Source organism: Brienomyrus brachyistius, chromosome 24 (assembly GCF_023856365.1).
Source record: "Brienomyrus brachyistius isolate T26 chromosome 24, BBRACH_0.4, whole genome shotgun sequence".
NCBI lineage: Eukaryota > Metazoa > Chordata > Actinopteri > Osteoglossiformes > Mormyridae > Brienomyrus > Brienomyrus brachyistius.
The window spans coordinates 9,558,225-9,578,869 of record NC_064556.1 but is presented as its reverse complement, the minus strand read 5'-3'; the positions used below and the strand labels follow the sequence as shown (position 1 = coordinate 9,578,869).

The window sequence follows — 20,645 nt, the reverse complement described above, 5'->3', positions numbered from 1 at the left end:
CCAGTGACTTGTGGAAAGAACGTGCCATGAGAGGGCGTCAGTGATCTGGACACAATGGAACCCAAAGCCGCTGAATGTCAAGGTCTCCAGTCTTCCTGAAGTCGACATTGATCTCCTTCGTGTTGCTGACATTCTTGGATAGGACTGCTTTGAGGTACCATGCAGGCCTGTTGTCACTGCCTCTGGTGGGGCCAATCGCAGTGGTATAGGCCACAAACTTCATGACTCTGTTGCTCTCATGCTTTTTTCACAGGGTGATGGGTGACCTAGTGGTACAGCAGTGGGTTGAGGAAGCAGCCTTGGTAGATGTCAGGCCTGATAATCCACATGGATAATCTCCTGTTGCCAGGTCTCACTGTCTGATGTTTAAATCAAACACTCAGTCGCAGGTTTGGATGGCAGAACGATCTTAGAAAGCTGAGCTGGAGCCAATCAACATCATCCAGACATTCATTTTCTTCTCTTCTAAATGTTTTAGGCCAGTGTACTAGGTAAGGGAGCTGGCTCTGACCACGCATCTGTTTCGCTAGAATGCAAGCTGGAGTGGGTCCAGGGTTGTAGGAATGTTGAGGCTAATGTGTGGCATGACAAGTTTTTCCAGACAGCTCATGACTTCATGACAGAGCGATGGGACGGTAATTGTTCTGGCAATGAACAGTGACTTTCTTCGACACTGGCACTATTGCGGTATTCTTGAAGTACAGTGGCGCAGTGCGCGAAGACGGGGACAGGTCGAAGATGCTGGCGCACACCTGAGACAGCTGCACGGTGCGTGCCTTCAGGACGTGTGACAGGATGCCGACAGGCCCGGCGGCTTTGCAGTAGAAAGCTTCACTGCCATACAACACTGGATTAATAGAACTAGTGTTACTAAACACTTGTATTCCGAAATGTCACTTTCAAATTATTTCAATGCAACCTTAGCTAAAATTGTAAGGATGCAAACTACAAAGAATTTGTAAAGAATACACTGCATATTCTGCTTTTGCCAAACTGGAACTTGCAGAGGGCCTTTCTCCCACACATCTGCACACATCCCTCTCTCACACACACATCCGTCTTTCTTTCTGTCACACACATTCACAACCTCTTCATTTCATTGATTTTCTTTTAAAAGTCTTTGTCAAATGCGATCGATTCCTTCTCTCCTTCCCTGTCTGCTATTCTCTGAGCATTTGATTTTGTGAATACAGATATTTTATCTGTGGCTTTATCTGCGCGGTGTCTGAAGTGCAGTGATGTTACTGTGAAGATTCTTTTGATTTTCATGATTTCCACCCCCCACCTGTGCCAACTTCCGTTTCAAGATCTGTTGGGTTTGCACCTTCTACTCTTTTGAAATGATGCTCAGGGATCTTTATGGTTTCTGACCTGAAAGAGTCAGGACCTTGGTTTTATCTCATCGGAAGGACGGCACCATTTTTACAGCAGTGCCCCCGTCACTGCACTGAGGCACTGGGATCCACACAACCCAGCTCTCCTACTTGGTCTCCCACTACTGACCAGGCAAATCTACTTCGCTTGATGGAAAATACTCTTTCCACCGAAGCTTGACCTTTCATATCTCTGCAAAGTCTTCAAATCGACCGAAGATTCTATCACATTTTTGCTCGCTGACCTGTCCAGCACTGAAAATGATCTGAAGGCACAACTTCAATTACGTCTTGCACAGTCTTCAGTTCTCTGTTATCTTTCGTGGATCAAGCCATGCCAAATTCCTTACTGGTGTGTACCTCAGGGGGCATTTATGCAGTAGTGATAAGACACCCCCTGGTCTTTTTCCTGGACCATGGGTGTATCTTGCTCAGAAAGGGTCGTCTTAACCTTCAATTGTGAAAGTATGTTGTCGGCAACAAACAGAGTGTCAACGTGACTTGCATCTTTGTGAACAGTTTGATCTGAGAAGTCTTCAGAGAAGAGCTTCACTGGAGTCCTCACTGTTTTTTAACCACATCTTTAGAGACAAATCTCTGTAGGCTGACGTTCTTGAGGAACGGAGAAGAAGAGGTTGGCTTTTATGAAAAGTTCATGCTTAACAGCATCACATGACTTATTTTCAGGCTGTGTTGCTTTAAGGGAACTGACATTAGAAACAAACATTATGATCTGTTACCATATTCCAATGGGTACTTTCTATCTCAGTGACATTATCTAGCCATGTGCCTTCAGTGTCTTAGAGGGAAAACACTCGACGCTCTTCGTGGAGAAGCAACTCAGTGTTTCCCCACGTTCTCCTAAACCCACGTCACTGGCAGAAAACCTGTGACACATGTTATAGGGGAATTACCAGGTAAGTCTTTTAGTTTAGCTGGGTTTATGTATTGATTAATACTGCTGGTTTTGTTATGTCGGGCCTAAATCACCATGTACCGCTGGTTTAGTTTAATGTTGCTTTATTTTGTTAACTGCAGTGATTCTTATGCTGGTTGTCTTGGGGTCGGGTTGGGGTTTCATTCAGGTTCAGGTTATGCTTTTTTCTCTCTCTATTGTTAAACACTTAGTTATGTATCGTCTTGTGTCTGTTATTTCTTATGATGTCTTCTTAAGTCTGGCTGTAAAAGGCTGTCTGCCTCTTCGGTTTCTTTGGCCAGTTCGGAGGCTAAATCTGCATGTTTTTTTTTCCTTCCCTTTTTGTGGATTTACTGATTTATTGATTTTAATTACATTTCTTTCATTTAGTTATTCTTCTTACTACTTTATACAACTCAATTTTTTTTTGTAAAAAGTCCTGCTTCTACACTGATGGTGTTGGGTTACCAGCCTCTTAATAAATCCACAGCTACCTGTGGTCCTGTGGCCTTTATATCCTTTTGCACCACTGCCACAGCAGGCCGTTCGGCTCTCATGGAGGGGCAGGCTGACCCTTATACTGTCACCACTGCCACAGCAGGCCGTGCGGCTCTCATGGAGGGGCAGGCTGGTTCTTATACTGTCACCACTGCCACAGCAGGCCATTCAGCTCTCATGGAGGGGCAGGCTGGTTCTTATACTGTCACCACTGCCACAGCAGGCCGTTCGGCTCTCATGGAGTGGCAGGCTGGTTCTTATACTGTCACCACTGCCACAGCAGGCCGTTCGGCTCTCATGGAGGGGCAGGCTGGCCCTTATACTGTCACCACTGCCACAGCAGGCCGTTCGGCTCTCATGGAGTGGCAGGCTGGTTCTTATACTGTCACCACTGCCACAGCAGGCCGTTCGGCTCTCATGGAGTGGCAGGCTGGCCCTTATACTGTCACCACTGCCACAGCAGGCCGTTCGGCTCTCATGGTTCAATAACTCTATCCCTGCATTCTGATGCCATGCGCTCCCAACTCTGGCCTGTCAATCTATTAGGGCAAGAAGAACGAGCTCTGGCCAGCATTTTCTTTGATTCAGCACTGCTGTTTTGCATGGTGTGAATGCAGTGAGCGGGCCGTAATTTAGGCTCCATATGGGCACCTGGTGTGAAAGGGCCAACCTGTTCTGCTTTGAGGGCTGACAGCCATGAAATTCATCTTGATATCCTGCCTGTGAAAATTATACAGGGCTGGGTATACACAGAATGCACCAATTGCCACATTCATAGCACACAGTAATGGCCTTGGAATGCCGCAATCCTGCAGCACCTCCCATACTATGTGACAGGGCACGTGGTCAAACTCCACCTCCAACTACTCAGAATGTACACTGTGTTAGCATATTCCCACAAACCTGGATGCAACTGAGTGAGGGAGATGAGTGGCAGGATCGAGCATTAAAACATGCCCGCTAACATTCATTATTATTCATTATTCACGCTTAATTTTACAAACCTGTTACCTGTGTCCTTTCAACAAAGAGCATCACCAACATATTTGGCATGTTTGCCAGGTCATGCTTGCTTGCGTCCCAAGAATCTGAGAATCTCTGCCAGGGGTGGTACATTACAAAGATTTTACACAAAAACATCCTCTGGCAGACAGAGTATTAGCAGAGGTAGAATGTTCAGGTCCAAAGATTTTGTTTCAACCAACCAGTTGAGCACAAAGAGTCAGATTGGTTGATACAAAATCTTGGTCAGGATTTGTAATGTGTGGACCTGAACTTTCCACCTCTGAATATCAGGGGGGTCTCAGGATGACTTGAAGCTGAACTGCTTCATAGACTGATTCCTAACTCCCCTCATGCATCCTGTCGTGCTGGATGCCATACGGGATTATAGCCCTTCCAACCACCTTTGGCTGCACCAAAGCTTATCACCCCAGAGGTCAGCACTGTGCCATTGATCCTGGCCAAGAGCAACACCGTGCATATTCCTGTCATCTGCCTGCTCTGTACCACCCAAGTGGGACGGCCTACATGTACAAATGCAGTCACATGGTGCAGCAGATCGCTAAAAAAAATCGCGAGTCGAGAGTTAATGATGCTTTTTCTTAATTTTTTTTCGGACAAAATATACAGTAAAACCTCAGATTGCGAGTAACTTAGTTTGCGAGTGTTTTGAAAGACAAACAAAATTTTTAAATAAATTTTAACTTGATAAACGAGGTCTTGCAATACCAATATTACGTACACGCTTTGTCTGCCGAGCGTCACGTGATCACAACTGAGCCAATGGTTCTTCTCTCTCTCTTGCTGTGGGATTGTGGGTAATCATCTCCAATGCTCAGTCTGTCGGTGTGCCTCACTAATATAGTCAAAATTTAGTAGAAAAGCACCGCCTGAATAAGGGCGCAGCAGTGCGAGCGATGAACCAATAGGATTTCCATTAGTGTCAAAGTGGGAGGAAAGTTCTGTCCAACGGGGTGATTATTTCAATGATGACCTCACTCCTGCCACTTCACACTAACCCTCACCCTCTTCTCACCTTCAAGTTCCACTCGTCCCATCTGCTGCTTTATTTTTCAAATTCCAGAAAATTCTCACTCTATTGGAACAACAGATTTTCCATGACCCTACCCTTGCCTACCACACACGTCATAGACCTCATGCATGATTCCATGACTAACAAAACATAGAGAGTCATATCAGTCTGACCTCCAAACCCTGTTTCAAAATCATCCAGAGTGGAGATGACATCCAAAGGCCCTGAAACATTAGAAACATTTATATAGTTAATTGCTGCTCAGGAAGTACACCAAGTGACTGATATTTTGAAATGAAACAGCGTCATACCTTGATCCAGTACAGTTTCATTCTGAGTATCATGATGCCCCTCAGCTGCACGTGCTCTGAATTCAGCAGACGGGGAAAATGTTGGATGGGGAGGAACATTTTCCTGGTCCATGACATTAGGTGTTAGAGTGGGAGAACAGCAAATGAAATCGATGCACAGTGCAAAACCAAACTAAACCCCCCAACTTACAGTAACAACTTAAAGGCATGACATTTGATATACCTGTTAAAGTACCTCTTTCGTTTATCAGAGGCATCTCCATTTTCTCAGTACCAGCATCTCCGGATGTTCGACTTTCATTTGACACTTCTTTTTGTGCTCCTCTCTTTATGCCTCTAATGCAGACAGTCGTCTTTACGCTGCTGTGTCCCATGTTCACTGCTGATGCCCAGTTCATACTGCCTTTGCCAAACATGAAAGGATAAGAATGGCTCTCAGGATGTCTTTCCACTTCATATTTCTAAAACCAAAGAATTTATGTCATCAGCTCATAAAATATGTGCCACAAAAGGCATAAAATTACTTGTATTCCCATTTAGTTACATCAGTCGCCACAACCATGAATAGCATGGCGATCATGAGATTTGCTAAGAAAAACTAAGCCGATGTTCAAAAGGCTAACGAGGATCAGCACTGTCATCTATCGAAACAAACACATACTGTAGAAACACTACAAGTTTTTCTCATTCTTATCATTGACCTCCACAAACTCTGGCGGTGTTCTTGAGATGTTCTGCAACCATTGTTGTCAGTGCTCATGAGATAAAACTTCATGTCTTATCGCGGAATTGTGTATTTTTTTAAACTATTTTTTAAATCCTAAAGAATCTCTTACCTTTGTTGTGAACACTGTTGTCGTTGCAGCTCAAAACTGCACAATCGACCATGATGAACATGACAAAAGAGCAGTGACAGAACTAACTGCCTGAAAAAGACGAGAAGTGCACCAACATGGTGGACAATGGTCTTCGATTCCTGTAGGCAGTACAGTATGATATAAATTGTAGCACTCCTACCGTAAAACGCATAGTACAGTACAGACAACATATATGACCAGTACTTAAACTTTATTAATCTTGTAGGAATCCAGTAAATGACTAGTCCCACCGTTTAGGATGTCCATGTCCACCAAAACTACACCAGAAAGCTGGAACCGTAAACAAAGGGACACATTATAGAAAAAGTAAAAGAGCAATCATTTGTTTGTAAGTTGTAAATTTGACTTTTGAGATGACATTTTTTTGCTTCAGTGAGTTTCATTTTCTCTCAGATTCTTCTTTTGGTTGATGTCAAAAAAGTTTTGCGGGGTAATATTGGCACAAATGTGATTCCATACAACATCAAGCAAAGTTAGCAACGTGAATTTGTTTTTGTTGTATGTCAGTGAAGACACAGCGGAATGCAGTGACAGCGCTCCGGAGATTCTTAATGTTAATGTACATTTGAATAATTTTATTAAATATGGTTTTCATATGTTCATATAAGGGATTTGCCATGTTATTTTTTGAATGTTGATGCAAACAAAAAGTGGATCGTGTTGCTAATTTCCTTTGTGGTTTTCAATATATAACTTGGTGAAATTGTTTCAGTTTGTGTATCAGTACCTGAGTTTCAACACATTTTAACAGTACCACGATAACACTGATAACCATGATCATTTTGATCGTTATGATCATGATACAAAATTTTCATACCATTTCACTGTACCTTTTAACTACAAGGTGTACAAAGCGTTTAAATTATGTGCAGGCTAAGTTTGTCCAGTGCTTAGGTGTGGTGTGAAAACAAATGTGTTTGTGTCAGTGCGGATTTATGAATACAGAACTAAACAAAACCCTATCCTTAAATCCTTAGTCTTAGCGAACAATTTTGCATCAATATTCAAAGTCCGCGATTCCAGGCATGAGATACATGTCATTTCCTTACCCTCAGATGAGATTTACTGACAGGGGAGGTTTACTCACAGGTAAGGTTATGGATTCAGGGCTACTGAGACACTCGCCATGATGGTGAGCCACTCAGCAAACCCTCCTCAGAACAGAGAAAGCAGAGACTGTAATGTAAATTAGAAAGTAAACACTGTTTAACACTGAATTAGCTGTTTTTTTTCACTTGAGGACCCCATGATAGACGCTCAGTAAAGCAAATCGCTTTAACTTTATTCTTTACTTTTTTCTTGCTCATGTTTCTGCATGGAATTGCATCTCTTTTAAATGTGCTTTTGTTTGGATGTTTACATAGTATAAAGGAAAGTGGTTGATTGTAATTATAGATTTAAGGAAAATTGATTCTTGGGGTAAACATCCCTAGATTTAAATCACATGATAAATAAAGTTAATTGGAGTCTAGGAAAGAGAAGGAAGACCACAGCCGCAATCTAAAGGGAACTGATAATGACTTAAGTATAAAAGAATTAAATTTAAATATAATTAAAGTGTAAGACTAGGAATAATACCAGTAAAAATATAACTGATAGCAGCAATTATTACAACTAGTACTAAAATTATAATTATATGACATACAAAATACTCACCTAATACTTATATATTAATATATAAGTATTTAATAAAAATATTCTGTCCATATATATCTACTTACCTGGGTTACTTACTCTGAAGGAAAAATAATCCATATACTTTATAAAGGGGTTAAATACATTTTACCTCATTGCAAATTACTGTATTTTTCGTCTTTCCCTTTTGCCACCCTGCATATTTGATTAAATTCAGCACTACATAATAACCCAGGTCTGTGGTCAGTATACTTTCATGTTACTGCTCCCACTGAACCCAGTGCACTGGTCCCTGTATACCTGCCACTCGTTTGCCACAGCAAGGGGGGGGGGGTAGACTGAGCTAGCATGGAAGGTAGAGCTAGAGTGAAGATATTTTCTGCTCAGAACAATTAAGGGAACACTTAAATCACGCATCATATCTCGATGAATGAAATATTCAAGCTGAAAATCTTTATTGATATGCAACCTGAATGGACTGTAGGTTCTACCTCGTGCTACCAGTAGTGGCAAGGGCACTAGCAAAATGCAGAAGTAGAGTTAAATCTGTCAGGAAGGAGAAGGAGAGAGAAATGGTCTGCGGTCACCACCAGCAGAACCATTCCCTTCCTGGGGGTTGTCTTGCTAATTGTCACTACTATGGGTTTACTCATAGGAGTTCACCCCAATGAATGAGAGGGTCGTCCCCCCTTCAACTTCGAATTGGGGCTCAGTGACCTAATCTGTAGTTGTAACATCAGAACCATATGTCTTGGTCATTGAGGTGAAGAGAAATGCTTAGCTGCCAATTGGCTGGTGGTGAATTGGATCAGACGGATGCCAAACAGACTGAAATGCATAGTGAGGGTGTGCTGCAGTTTTAAGACACCCCTGCCTAGGATACCTTCTGCAGCAGATCTTCTCTTGTGTTCCAAGGGAGGCTGGAAAATGGGCCATGCTGAAGTGGCTGTGCAGAGCTTTGGTCATAACGTTGTTGGTGCCAAACCTGGTGATAGACACCAGTAGAGATGGGAGGTCTTTTGAGCTTAGCTCATGGGGCTCCTGAAGCAGCTGACGGCTTTGGCAAGTGCAGAATCAATAAATCAAGTGTGGGGGGAGTTCGGTAAGGCCATGGAAAATGACTGCTGGACGGCGTCAAAGAGAATCCGGCAAGCCATTAAGCGACCCTGGAAGAGGAAGTAGGACTTTCCCCATGATTTTTACAGTAGGGATGGGCGATAGCACTGATTTTATTTTTGATCAAACACCAGCCAGGTTGGTATTGTGGCCCATTCCCGAAGCAGGTGGAGTGGTGGCTCTGAGGCTTAGGGATTTGTGCCGGCACTCAGAAAGTTACTGGTTCAAAACCAGGGGTGGTTCTACTCTGTTGGGCCCTTGATCAAGGCCCTTAACCTGCAATTTCTTTGTTCTGAGTATGACGTTAATAAACATCCAGCCCTGCAAAGAGGGCCTCTGTAACCGAGTGTGCGCTTTGTTGTATGGTGGATGCAGCAGTGCACTGTAACAGAGTGTGCGCTTTGTTGTATGCTGGGTACAGCAGTGCACTGTAACAGAGTGTGCGCTTTGTTGTATGGTGGATGCAGCAGTGCACTGTAACAGAGTGTGCGCTTTGTTGTATGGTGGATGCAGCAGTGCACTGTAACAGAGTGTGCGCTTTGTTGTATGCTGGGTACAGCAGTGCACTGTAACAGAGTGTGCGCTTTGTTGTATAGTGGGTACAACAGTGCACTGTAACAGAGTGTGCGCTTTGTTGTATGGTAGGTGCAGCAGTGCACTGTAACAGAGTGTGCGCTTTGTTGTATGCTGGGTACAGCAGTGCACTGTAACAGAGTGTGCGCTTTGTTGTATGGTGGATGCAGCAGTGCACTGTAACAGAGTGTGCGCTTTGTTGTATGGTGGATGCAGCAGTGCACTGTAACAGAGTGTGCGCTTTGTTGTATGCTGGGTACAGCAGTGCACTGTAACAGAGTGTGCGCTTTGTTGTATAGTGGGTACAACAGTGCACTGTAACAGAGTGTGCGCTTTGTTGTATGGTAGGTGCAGCAGTGCACTGTAACAGAGTGTGCGCTTTGTTGTATGGTGGATGCAGCAGTGCACTGTAACAGAGTGTGCGCTTTGTTGTATGGTGGATGCAGCAGTGCACTGTAACAGAATGTGCGCTTTGTTGTATGGTGGGTGCAGCAGTGCACTGTAACAGAGTGTGCGCTTTGTTGTATGGTGGATGCAGCAGTGCACTGTAACAGAGTGTGCGCTTTGTTGTATGGTGGATGCAGCAGTGCACTGTAACAGAGTGTGCGCTTTGTTGTATGGTGGATGCAGCAGTGCACTGTAACAGAGTGTGCGCTTTGTTGTATGCTGGGTACAGCAGTGCACTGTAACAGAGTGTGCGCTTTGTTGTATGGTGGATGCAGCAGTGCACTGTAACAGAGTGTGCGCTTTGTTGTATGGTGGATGCAGCAGTGCACTGTAACAGAGTGTGCGCTTTGTTGTATGCTGGGTACAGCAGTGCACTGTAACAGAGTGTGCGCTTTGTTGTATAGTGGGTACAACAGTGCACTGTAACAGAGTGTGCGCTTTGTTGTATGCTGGGTGAAGCAGTTCACTGTAACAGAATGTGCGCTTTGTTGTATGGTGGGTGCAGCAGTGCACTGTAACAGAGTGTGCGCTTTGTTGTATGCTGGGTGAAGCAGTTCACTGTAACAGAATGTGCGCTTTGTTGTATGGTGGGTGCAGCAGTGCACTGTAACAGAGTGTGCGCTTTGTTGTATGGTGGGTGCAGCAGTGCACTGTAACAGAATGTGCGCTTTGTTGTATGGTGGGTGCAGCAGTGCACTGTAACAGAGTGTGCGCTTTGTTGTATGGTGGATGCAGCAGTGCACTGTAACAGAGTGTGCGCTTTGTTGTATGCTGGGTACAGCAGTGCACTGTAACAGAGTGTGCGCTTTGTTGTATAGTGGGTACAACAGTGCACTGTAACAGAGTGTGCGCTTTGTTGTATGCTGGGTGAAGCAGTTCACTGTAACAGAATGTGCGCTTTGTTGTATGGTGGGTGCAGCAGTGCACTGTAACAGAGTGTGCGCTTTGTTGTATGCTGGGTGAAGCAGTTCACTGTAACAGAATGTGCGCTTTGTTGTATGGTGGGTGCAGCAGTGCACTGTAACAGAGTGTGCGCTTTGTTGTATGGTGGGTGCAGCAGTGCACTGTAACAGAATGTGCGCTTTGTTGTATGGTGGGTGCAGCAGTGCACTGTAACAGAGTGTGCGCTTTGTTGTATGGTGGGTGCAGCAGTGCACTGTAACAGAATGTGCGCTTTGTTGTATGGTGGGTGCAGCAGTGCACTGTAACAGAATGTGCGCTTTGTTGTATGGTGGGTGCAGCAGTGCACTGTAACAGAGTGTACAGCTCTTCACCCTCATAAGGATACTGGGGAGTTATACATCTATTTTGTGGACTTAGAGATGGCATTTAACTGAGTCCATCTGGGGGTCCCTTGGGAGGTGTTTCGGGCATATGCTGTGCCAGCACTACTGCCGTGAGCTATCAGATTTCTGTGTAACTGGAGTGAGGGCTCTGTTGACAGTGCCACCAGTAAATCTGACTCGTTCTAAGTGTTAGACTCCACCAGGGCTACCCTTTGTCACTGCTTCTGTTTTATGTTCATTTACGGTAAAATTTCTAGGCACAACTTAGGGGTGGAGGGAGTCCAGTCTGGTGACCTCTGGATTGCACCTTTGCTTTTTGCAGTTGATGTGACCTCCTTTGTGCAGTGACCTTCACTGTGCAGTAGGCCAGTGTGCAGCTGAATCTGAATTGCCTGGGATGAGGATCAGCACTTCCAAGTCTGAGGCCATGATAGTCAACTGGTAAAGGGTGGACTGCGCCTTTAAAGTTGAGGAAGACCCAGTGCCTTAAGTGGAGGAGTTCAGTTATCTGGGGGTCTTGTTCACAAGTCTGGGAAGAATGGAGTTGGAGATCGACTGGCAGATTGATGCAGCATTAGCAGCTATGCAGATGTTGTGCTGGTCTGTCGTGGTGAAGAGGAGCTGAATTAAAAGGTGAAGCTATCGATTTACATTTCCATCCATGTTCCTATCCTCACCTCTGGTCACAAGCTCTGAATAATGGTCGAAGATAGCAGATACAATCGGCAGAAATGAGCTTCGTTTGCAGGGTGTCTGGGCTCAACCTTAGAGAAAGGGTGAGGAACTCAGACATCAGGAGGCGCTCAAAGCACAGCTATTGCTCCTTTGCCTTGAAAAGAGCCAGCTGAGGTGGGTCGGACATCTATGTAGGATGCCTCCTGGACGGCTCCTTGGGGAGGTGTTTCAGGCATGTCCAACCGGGAGGAGACCCCAGGGCAGACCCCAGAGATTACCCCTCTCGGCTGGCCTGGAAGTGCTTTCGTATTCTCCCGGTGGAGCTTAGAAGAGGTAGAATTACTAGCCCATGAGGGTGAACCTGGGCAGTAAAATGAATTCTGATTCTGAACATCAGGCCTATTACAGGATTACAGTTTGAATACTGGGGAGACTTTTCTCAGAAGGTAGTACCAGTAATAACAATATCAGGTGTAAACTAGTACAATGGAACAATGCAGCACATGGCTGACGCAAAGGTCCTAGGGCAGCCAGACGTCTCTCCAAGGCTACACAGGCCATGAGGTTGTGCCACACACACACACACACACACACACAATTATGCACTACAGAGTACCTGAAGTACCATTAGGGTTAAACGCCAATACCACCCATAGCATGACTCATGACATTTTTTATTTGACACACCCTGCAGCGAATCTTGCATGGAAAGTGCAGATGCAATGCCAGGTTTACAGTTGTTCTGTGGCCTTCCTGAGGTGTACGGCTGAGACTCAGTCCATCCATACAGCCGGAAGGTGGCCCCTCACAGCCCACCCTGCACACCCCCCCCCCCCCCATTAGGTAGCCCTATTGCTCCTGCTGTCTCCTATGCTATCCACAGGCTCCCTTTCAGTGAAAGAGATTTTATCTGTGCATGACTGAGAGACTCTCCCAGGCACAATATTTCACTGTAATATGATGAAACTTGGTTTATTTCACAGACAGCGTTTTGCAACGTACAGTATGAGGAACAGTACAAATTAAATGATGCATTACTGTGTCGGTTGGCCTTGCTGTGCTTTTGAGAAGCAGGTGTGTTCATTGCAGTACCAAGTATTTCCAGCAGGTGGTACTTTTGTTCTTATTGCATATTGAAGCCTGTCCTCTAGAAAAGTAAATGGTATTTTCAATTAATTGTGCAGTTAGTTGAATTTCTAGTACAGGCAGAATCGGCTTTGGTAGCAGTGTGAGAAGCTTGTGGAGATTCACAGGCTGTGGTGCTGATGTGGACGTAATAGCGCTGAAGTCACCATTCTTCAATAGCTCTTCCTTCCTAATTGCCATGCGCCATGGTTGGTAACATCGCACCAGATTACCATGATACCGAGACTGCACCCCTGTTACTCCGAGAAGAAGAGGGGAGCCTCAACAGAAGTTCTACAGCACGCACTGTTTTCATTGTAATTTCTGTCAAAGCAAAACACAACGTTTATTTAAGACTGAAATAATTATTTATACCAGAGGAGCAGTCCAGAGATCAGGGGTGAGTTTCCCGAAGCCTTAACGGTACGTCATTCCTAATCTTTTAACGCAGAACTTAAGAACGACGTAGCGTTAATGCTTCGGGAAACTCACCTGAGGTCATTTCTGAGATGTTATTTCCTACACTTTCATACGCATGGATCTACAAAACAATCTGGTAACATTAGGGATGAACCGAATTAACCTTTGTTTTTACATATTTACATGCACATCAGATGAAATGTAGGTTCGACTTAATTCGGGATCTGGCAGTAAACCATAAATATATTTTGAAAACGATATATGTGAAATTCTAATATTAGTTTCAGTAATAATATTCTCACTGGAATGCACTGGACAGCACGCAGAACTACAGTGTTTCTGGTAGTGGTACACACATGGATGTTTAGACTTCTGACATTGATAGCTGGGTTTAATATTTAAAACGCCAGCTATTACTCAGAAGCATCACACCTGCAAGCAGTTACAGTTTTTTTTGTGTCATACCACAACCAGCCCACTAACTAAACATAACCACAGTGTGGTCTTCAAATAATTACTTCCCTCATGTGAATTCGTAGATCAAGTCAGTAGGTGGTAGTGAAAACCAAGAATGAGAGGCGCTGTTTACTGACGACCTAACTAGTTATAATAAATGTACCATTTCTACAAAAGTGTTAACTAGCAGTGGTTTCACATCAAAACGCTAACATGCAAGGAAGCGGAGTCATACATTCTCCCAAAAGAAGTGGACTTTCAAAAAGACCAAGAAAGAGAAGAGAAGACTACAAGTCGGCGATTTCTTAAAAACAGAATATGAGCGCTTCGTGTCGAAGTTCACAAGGCTTTCCTAAGAGTAATAGTTCCCCTCGAGGAATTACAAAGACACTTTCTAAGGAAACAAAGGTACTTATATGCTTAGATTTCGATCCCAGGTTGAAGAATCAAAGGAACTTGCATGTCATTCGTGCTTCTCTGTGGGCTAAGTTTTCCAGCTGGAAAATGTTGAAGCATTTTGACTGCTGACACGCTTATGGAAGCAAAAGCCTGATCTTGAACATGTACGATGTCCATCCATCCATCCATCCATCCATCCCATACACACCACCTTTCTAGTAGGGTGACGCAGGACTGGACAGCTTTTCGACCCACGCAGTGCTTTCGGACTTCTGCGTGAAAGGCGTGGGCAGGTGTGACGCTAACGGCGAAATTCTCACGAATTCCTGACCCAGTTATATTCCGCGATCGTTCCCGTTAGCTTAATTTTCGATGCCTTTTGCATTTACGTCACGCAATTTTTAAAATGCATATATCGCTAAATTTTAAAGCATTTGCTTTATGCAACCATGCTTAGAAAATGCATTGTTCCCTGACAATTCCAAGAATTAACCGCAGATCGCTTTGATTTGATGACCTCTGTGGATCCATTAATAAATAAATAAACAAACAAACTATATTCTATATTCTATAGCTATATTCGATTTTTTTTCTGTTTTGTACAGTAGGCAAAACATTTTTCGTCAGATACAGATAAAAGTAACTAATTTGCTACCTGAACTGTATGAGTTAATTACACCACCCTCAGTATTAGCATCCAACCACAGATTTCATGTTCAGACATTTATTCACCTATAATTTAGCTTATGGCAGGGGCGTCATTGACAACATGCTAACTAACTATTCTTATATCACGTGACACAGATAAGGAATGTAGTCGCACAGTATAATTATGGGTTTGGCCCCATAGATCGGTCTTATTCTCCAAGTTTTGATGTGTTATAAAGGGCCAGATGCCAGACCTGATTATTCATGTATATTTTCTCTTTGATTTAACAGAACATTGAAAACGTTGCCTGTTCACTGTTAGACTGTATGAGCAGCTGCAGCCTATTTTTGTGAACATGATGAAATGTAAGGGTGCTGTGTTCACAGGCCAGCCTTGGGTGTCCTGGTGTCCTAGGTGAGATTCTGTTGATCGCAGTTCATGTATATTATGCACATACTACAGGGTATCTTGCTGTTACCTATCTTGCACGTGTCAGTTTCATAAGAACCGTATTAATAGTAGAATGCATCCCAGAAGTCTTCCTTCCATTCATTTTTTTTTATATCTCTTTTGTGCCCCCTAATCTAATGGCACCCCAGGCGATCGCTTATGTCTTAGTTCAGGTCCAGAAAGTACAAATCCAGACCTACGTTTTGTTTCAACCAACCAGTTGAGTACTCCATGACTGTGACTCCTGTCTTCTGTAAAGTTGACTCTAACAAAAGTAGTTTTGTAAATAAATAAGTAATTTGCATAAATTAAGTAATGTCAACCAAGCAGACCTATGAAAATGGCAGCGGCATGTCTGTAAAGATGGTTTCTGAATGTATTTCAGTAACCAAGGTACTCTGATGGCTTTTGGAGCAAATGTGCTGAGATCTCATTTTAGCTTTTAACTGTCGATGATATATGGAAAGAACCCAAGGAAAGACCGTCTACACCCAGTCAATGGGTGAAAATGACGTCAGGTGGAGAGGAGACAAATGCAGATGACAAAGGAAGTGCATCTGCGTTCATACTCAGCAGCGAGACGAGGGAGACCTTCAGAGGCGTACGGCGCACCGAGCCTGCCACATCTACGCTTTTCTCCACCATCATGATCAACACGTACAACAACAGCCTGCCGCCGCCTCCACCCGTGCCTCCACCCGTGCCTCCACGGGGGAGCCGCCAGCAGCCTCAGCCGGGGGCAGCGGACTCCAAGGGCCAAGTCAAGGGCCTCTACATTCTCATCTTTCTCCAGTTTTTGGTGACTTCAGGAATGTTTTTCTACTTGTTCTGGAGCAACAACAGAGCAGGAGATGTAAGCAGACGGTGTGGGTCCCGGGTTCTGTCTGAATTACAGACTGTGTAAATCAGATATACGTAATAATTTGTTCTCGAGACTGCAAATAGTTATACAAACATAAAACATTTATTGCTCGATTATCATCTATGTGTCAACAGTTGCTGGTTGTCAGGAGAAGCGAATCTAATGTGCATCCTGCATCGTTAAAAGACACATCGAGAATGTTTTAGACTACGTGGACAATTTTACTTTTTTGATTTAGAAAATTTGGTTTGTTGGAGGTATGAAGTAAGGGACCGTGAAAGTTTTACTGGCTCTCGGAACTTAAGGTTGGCGTTACGATCTAGAGGCTCTGTAATCATCGATGATCTATCAGATGGTAATCAGATGAACACGCTTGACCTGTAGCTAAATGAAGCAGATGCACATTATAGGTTAACGATATCGATATGGAGCCTGCATCAGCATTTTTCGTGATGTGAAGCGGTGTGACGTTTCCTTGCCTTCGTTGCCAGATGCGAGAAGAGGCCGCAGCGATGAAGATGCTGCAGGATTGTGGCAAAGGCAGCTTGGGACATCAGTCAGTGCTGGATTGTCTGAAGGTCAGATTGAGTCCAAAGCACTGCAGCCCCCATCCACACACTGCCACACTACAGTCACTGGCAAACCAAATCACTGTTATACATTATACATTGAGGAAAATAATCAGGGCTTTAAATATAAAACACACTTAATGTTTGTGTCTAAATTACTAATATATTTTTTGTTTTTCTTTTAAGATTTCACAGAGTGAAGGAGAAGGTATGTATTTAATGAATCTCTATAAGAATGACAAATAAATTATTATATTCTCTTTATAAAATTATTGTATAATGTGTGTGCCTGGGGGTTATGTATATATTACCAAATGTCCCCACAATGTGATTAAACGCCTTATTTTGATCTTGTTAGAACCATTTCTGGTCCCCAGAAGAGGAAACTCAATTTTTTAAAAATGTGTGACTGCAATCAAAAGCCTAAAAATGCCAAAAGTCTTGTATTTTGTTTGGTTGCTTATGGTTAAGGTTGTTGGGATTACGGTTTTGCCCATAGAAATGAGTGATTGGTTCCTGCAAAGATATGATTACAAACGTGCATATGTGTGTGTGTATTAATATATATAATAGCCCATTTATCTGTCTTTACTGATAGTCACGTCCCGTGGTTCTGTAACTGTCATGCTGCGGTACGAGTCTGTGTGCCCTGACCGCTGCCCTGACCTCTGCCCTGACCTGTTGGCCTGACTCTGCTTGTCACTTCAGGGGAAGCTCACTCCAGTGATGGCCAGCTTAGTGCATCCGGAGCCGCGGCCCACATGAAGGTTGAGAAGCCCTCTCCGCTATCAGCATGTGAGTGAGTCCGTTCATCCTCAGCGCCGATAACGCGGAATCTCTCAGCTCACGGTTCATGGCTAAAACGCGAGGGAAATTATCATCTCTGACAGATGTTGAGAAGGAAGTCACACGTGAATCCTGTAGAGTCCGGGAAGACGGGGCATCTTCTCACAGTCACTGCTGCTGGGAAATTTACCGGTCAGTTGTCATTCCTGCTTCTAAGAGCAGTGTTCCACTCATGCCTTTCGCAATGTTCTTTGCCAACAGTGAAAGAGCTGCAATGGGACCAGAAGGAATCCATTGTGAGGGACGTCGTCCACCTGTATGGACGTGGCATGCTGCAGATCGGCCAGTCTGGATACTACTACATCTACTCACAAGTTACTTTCTCAAAAACACACCCCAAAACTCCCTTGGTCCAGACGGTAATGAGCTGGAGTGGTTCTTCTGGCAAGGAAGAAGGGAGTCTCCTGATGAAAGCCTTTTGCTACAAGAGCAGTGTGGAACAGTGTACATCTTTCCAAGGAGGGGTTTTCAAACTGGAGAAAGGACAGAAGGTTTCCGTCAACGTCACAGACAAGGACCTCGTTCATTTCGACGGGACTGCCACCGCGTTCGGATTATTCCAGCTACTACGGATGCCTTAACGGGTCTGAAATCACTGATTCCGCTCAGCTCCATGGATGATACTAATCAGACACGCGATCTGAAGCTTTGCTCCGGAAGATGGCCCAAAAAAATCCAGAGTTGTTAGATAAGACCTGTAGAACACCAGTTACTAGGTCTGGATGCATCCCTTTAAAGTAGAGATGCAGGAAGCAAAAAAGAAATGTGACCCATCACCACGGAATGAGTCTTAAGTCGCACTGGTAAAAAATACACCCATAAGACTCATTTCGTGGTGATGGGTCACATATGTACACTGACCCATAGTGGAGTTTACTTTTGTATTTAAGTCATAGCACTACAGATCAGATTTTATCTTTAAGACTTGAGCTGGTGTGTATTGATTCATGTTGCCTCTTGTTTCTTGTCACCACACCTTCCAGTGAATGTACTGTACAGAAGAAGCTGGAACACCTAAGCTAGAAGTTATATCGTCTTTCAAAAATTATGACTACGTCAGGGGGGCCGTCCGGGGAAGGGGGAGGGGGGGGGGGTGGGGGGGCGACGAGGCTGCCCATAGTACTGCATGACATTTACAGGACGGGTCCTGTTAAGATGGAGCCGGGGATAATGCCAAGGTCACTGTCGACAGAAATAGCTTTCAGTTCTGGCCTTTTGCAGTGCCTTCAAACAAGGGATGGCAGCGAAGAGGCACCTCTGTGCCCTTTAGGAATTTCGATAGGTCCACAGGACACTTCAGTCCATCACAGTCTTGAAGAAATACAGCACGTGGCTCTTTTTAAACTTAATTTCATTTGCAACCTGACTGTCGTGTTGTCAGGGTAACGCGTGAGTAGAGCGAGCATTTCCAGCACATTTTATAAGCACTTTTTAAAGCAAATTTTGAAGCTGTATTTACTACACATGAGTGCAGTCAGTATCAAGGCCCTGAGATAATATTGTATGCAGATTAACTCTGGGCTGGACATAAAGCGTGCCCCCCCCCTCCCCCAAAATATGAGTACAAACCACATGAACTCTAGCCCACTGCCTAGGAAAAAAATCAGGATAAACTGTTAAAAGATCCATTTCGAAAGAAGCTTTTCTGTTCACAGGTTCGGTCCTCTGTTTGTCTATTGCTTAATTTATTGCTGATTTTTGATGATGCTTGTATGTATCAGTGAATGTGGTCAATATTTATAAACTAGGGAATAATTAAAAGGATGAGTGTTACATGAATGTATTTATATTAAGAAATGTAATTTTGTGTACAATTAAATGCAACGTTTTAATTTTATTGGTATATATGAAAATATTAAAAATACAAAAAAAAATGTGTGTGAACTATGTATGTAGACAACCCAATGGAACCATACTGTCATACTCCTGAGAAGAACGTTATATAAACAGCTATATTAATACTTATGGAGTCATGGAAACTGATTTGAGAAATTGTCAACAACTACAGTAATTCGTACAGCAACAGTTGCATGAAAGCAGTTGCAGTACAAAACGTTCTAAATACCACAGAACAGGCGTAGATTTAGCAGACTGCACATGTCAGTTATGCGATGGCCTGTGGAATTCTGGGTATTCATTTTGACTGCATGGGACGAATTTATCACCAGCTAAACATGACGCAGAGCTCCACAGCAGTGGGGATATAGCCGACGCCGCCGGCCAGTGTACCTCCCTTACACAAGACCACAAGACCTTCCAGCATAGGAACGCTGGAAAGAGCAAGCGCTCGCAATGGGATAAATATCATACTGCAACCCCCCCTCACGAAAGCAGGCCGTCCAAAAACATTAAGTAACCTGTTGCAGCCCCCTCAAAATGAAACGTTCAAAAAATACATTACGAACACCTGGAACTCAGGGCCTAAGGTTACTGTTGTTTGATGTGAAAAGTACCAACATCCCCCCAAAACCCCCCACTGAGGACTCCACCTTACCCTGTACCTCAACTTCCTGTAGCGTACTACAGGTTTCCACATACATACCACTGACACGCCTGACTGCACTGCTCCCTTCTGTGGTTAGGGGTGCTGCCCTCTCCAATATTCAAATGGAAAATGGTTATCACAGTTGTCATCTTGTCATCTGTAGTTCGTTTTTTTTTTGTTTCTACAGCATTATATTGTTCTCATTTGTACGAAAAAGTGATGATTCATAGCATCTGCAGCTAAATAAAACCAAGCCGGAGTACATGAAGTTTTCAGGCCTTGTGCTGCCTCGAAGGCGGTTATGTAGCCCACTGCTCTCATAGACTCATGCTCGGGAGTGATGCTCAGTGAGGCTCATAGACTCATGCTCGGGAGTGATGCTCAGTGATGCTCATAGACTCATGCTCGGGAGTGATGCTCAGTGAGGCTTATAGACTCATGCTCGGGAGTGATGCTCAGCGATGCTCATAGACTCATGCTCGGGAGTGATGCTCAGTGATGCTTATAGACTCATGCTCGGGAGTGATGCTCAGTGAGGCTCATAGACTCATGCTCGGGAGTGATGCTCAGCGATGCTCATAGACTCATGCTCGGGAGTGATGCTCAGCGATGCTCATAGACTCATGCTCGGGAGTGATGCT

The 20,645-nt window shown here is 44.0% G+C and overlaps 1 protein-coding gene across 2 annotated transcripts; it reads left to right on the top strand.

Annotated features, from left to right (window-relative positions):
- Window positions 1-15,632: 15,632 nt before the first annotated feature.
- LOC125720185 (CD40 ligand-like) lies at window positions 15,633-18,597 on the top strand. 2 transcript variants are annotated; one of them, XM_048995365.1, is made up of 5 exons: window positions 15,633-16,095; window positions 16,596-16,682; window positions 16,860-16,881; window positions 17,382-17,468; window positions 17,564-18,597. In XM_048995365.1, exons 1-5 carry the CDS (start codon window positions 15,751-15,753, stop codon window positions 18,205-18,207), a joined length of 1,185 nt encoding a protein of 394 aa, XP_048851322.1. In that variant the 5' UTR covers window positions 15,633-15,750; the 3' UTR covers window positions 18,208-18,597. The 2 variants fall into 2 exon arrangements, with proteins under 2 accessions (XP_048851322.1, XP_048851323.1); XM_048995366.1 differs by having other exon boundaries at window positions 15,639-16,095; window positions 17,721-18,597.
- Window positions 18,598-20,645: the final 2,048 nt, after the last annotated feature.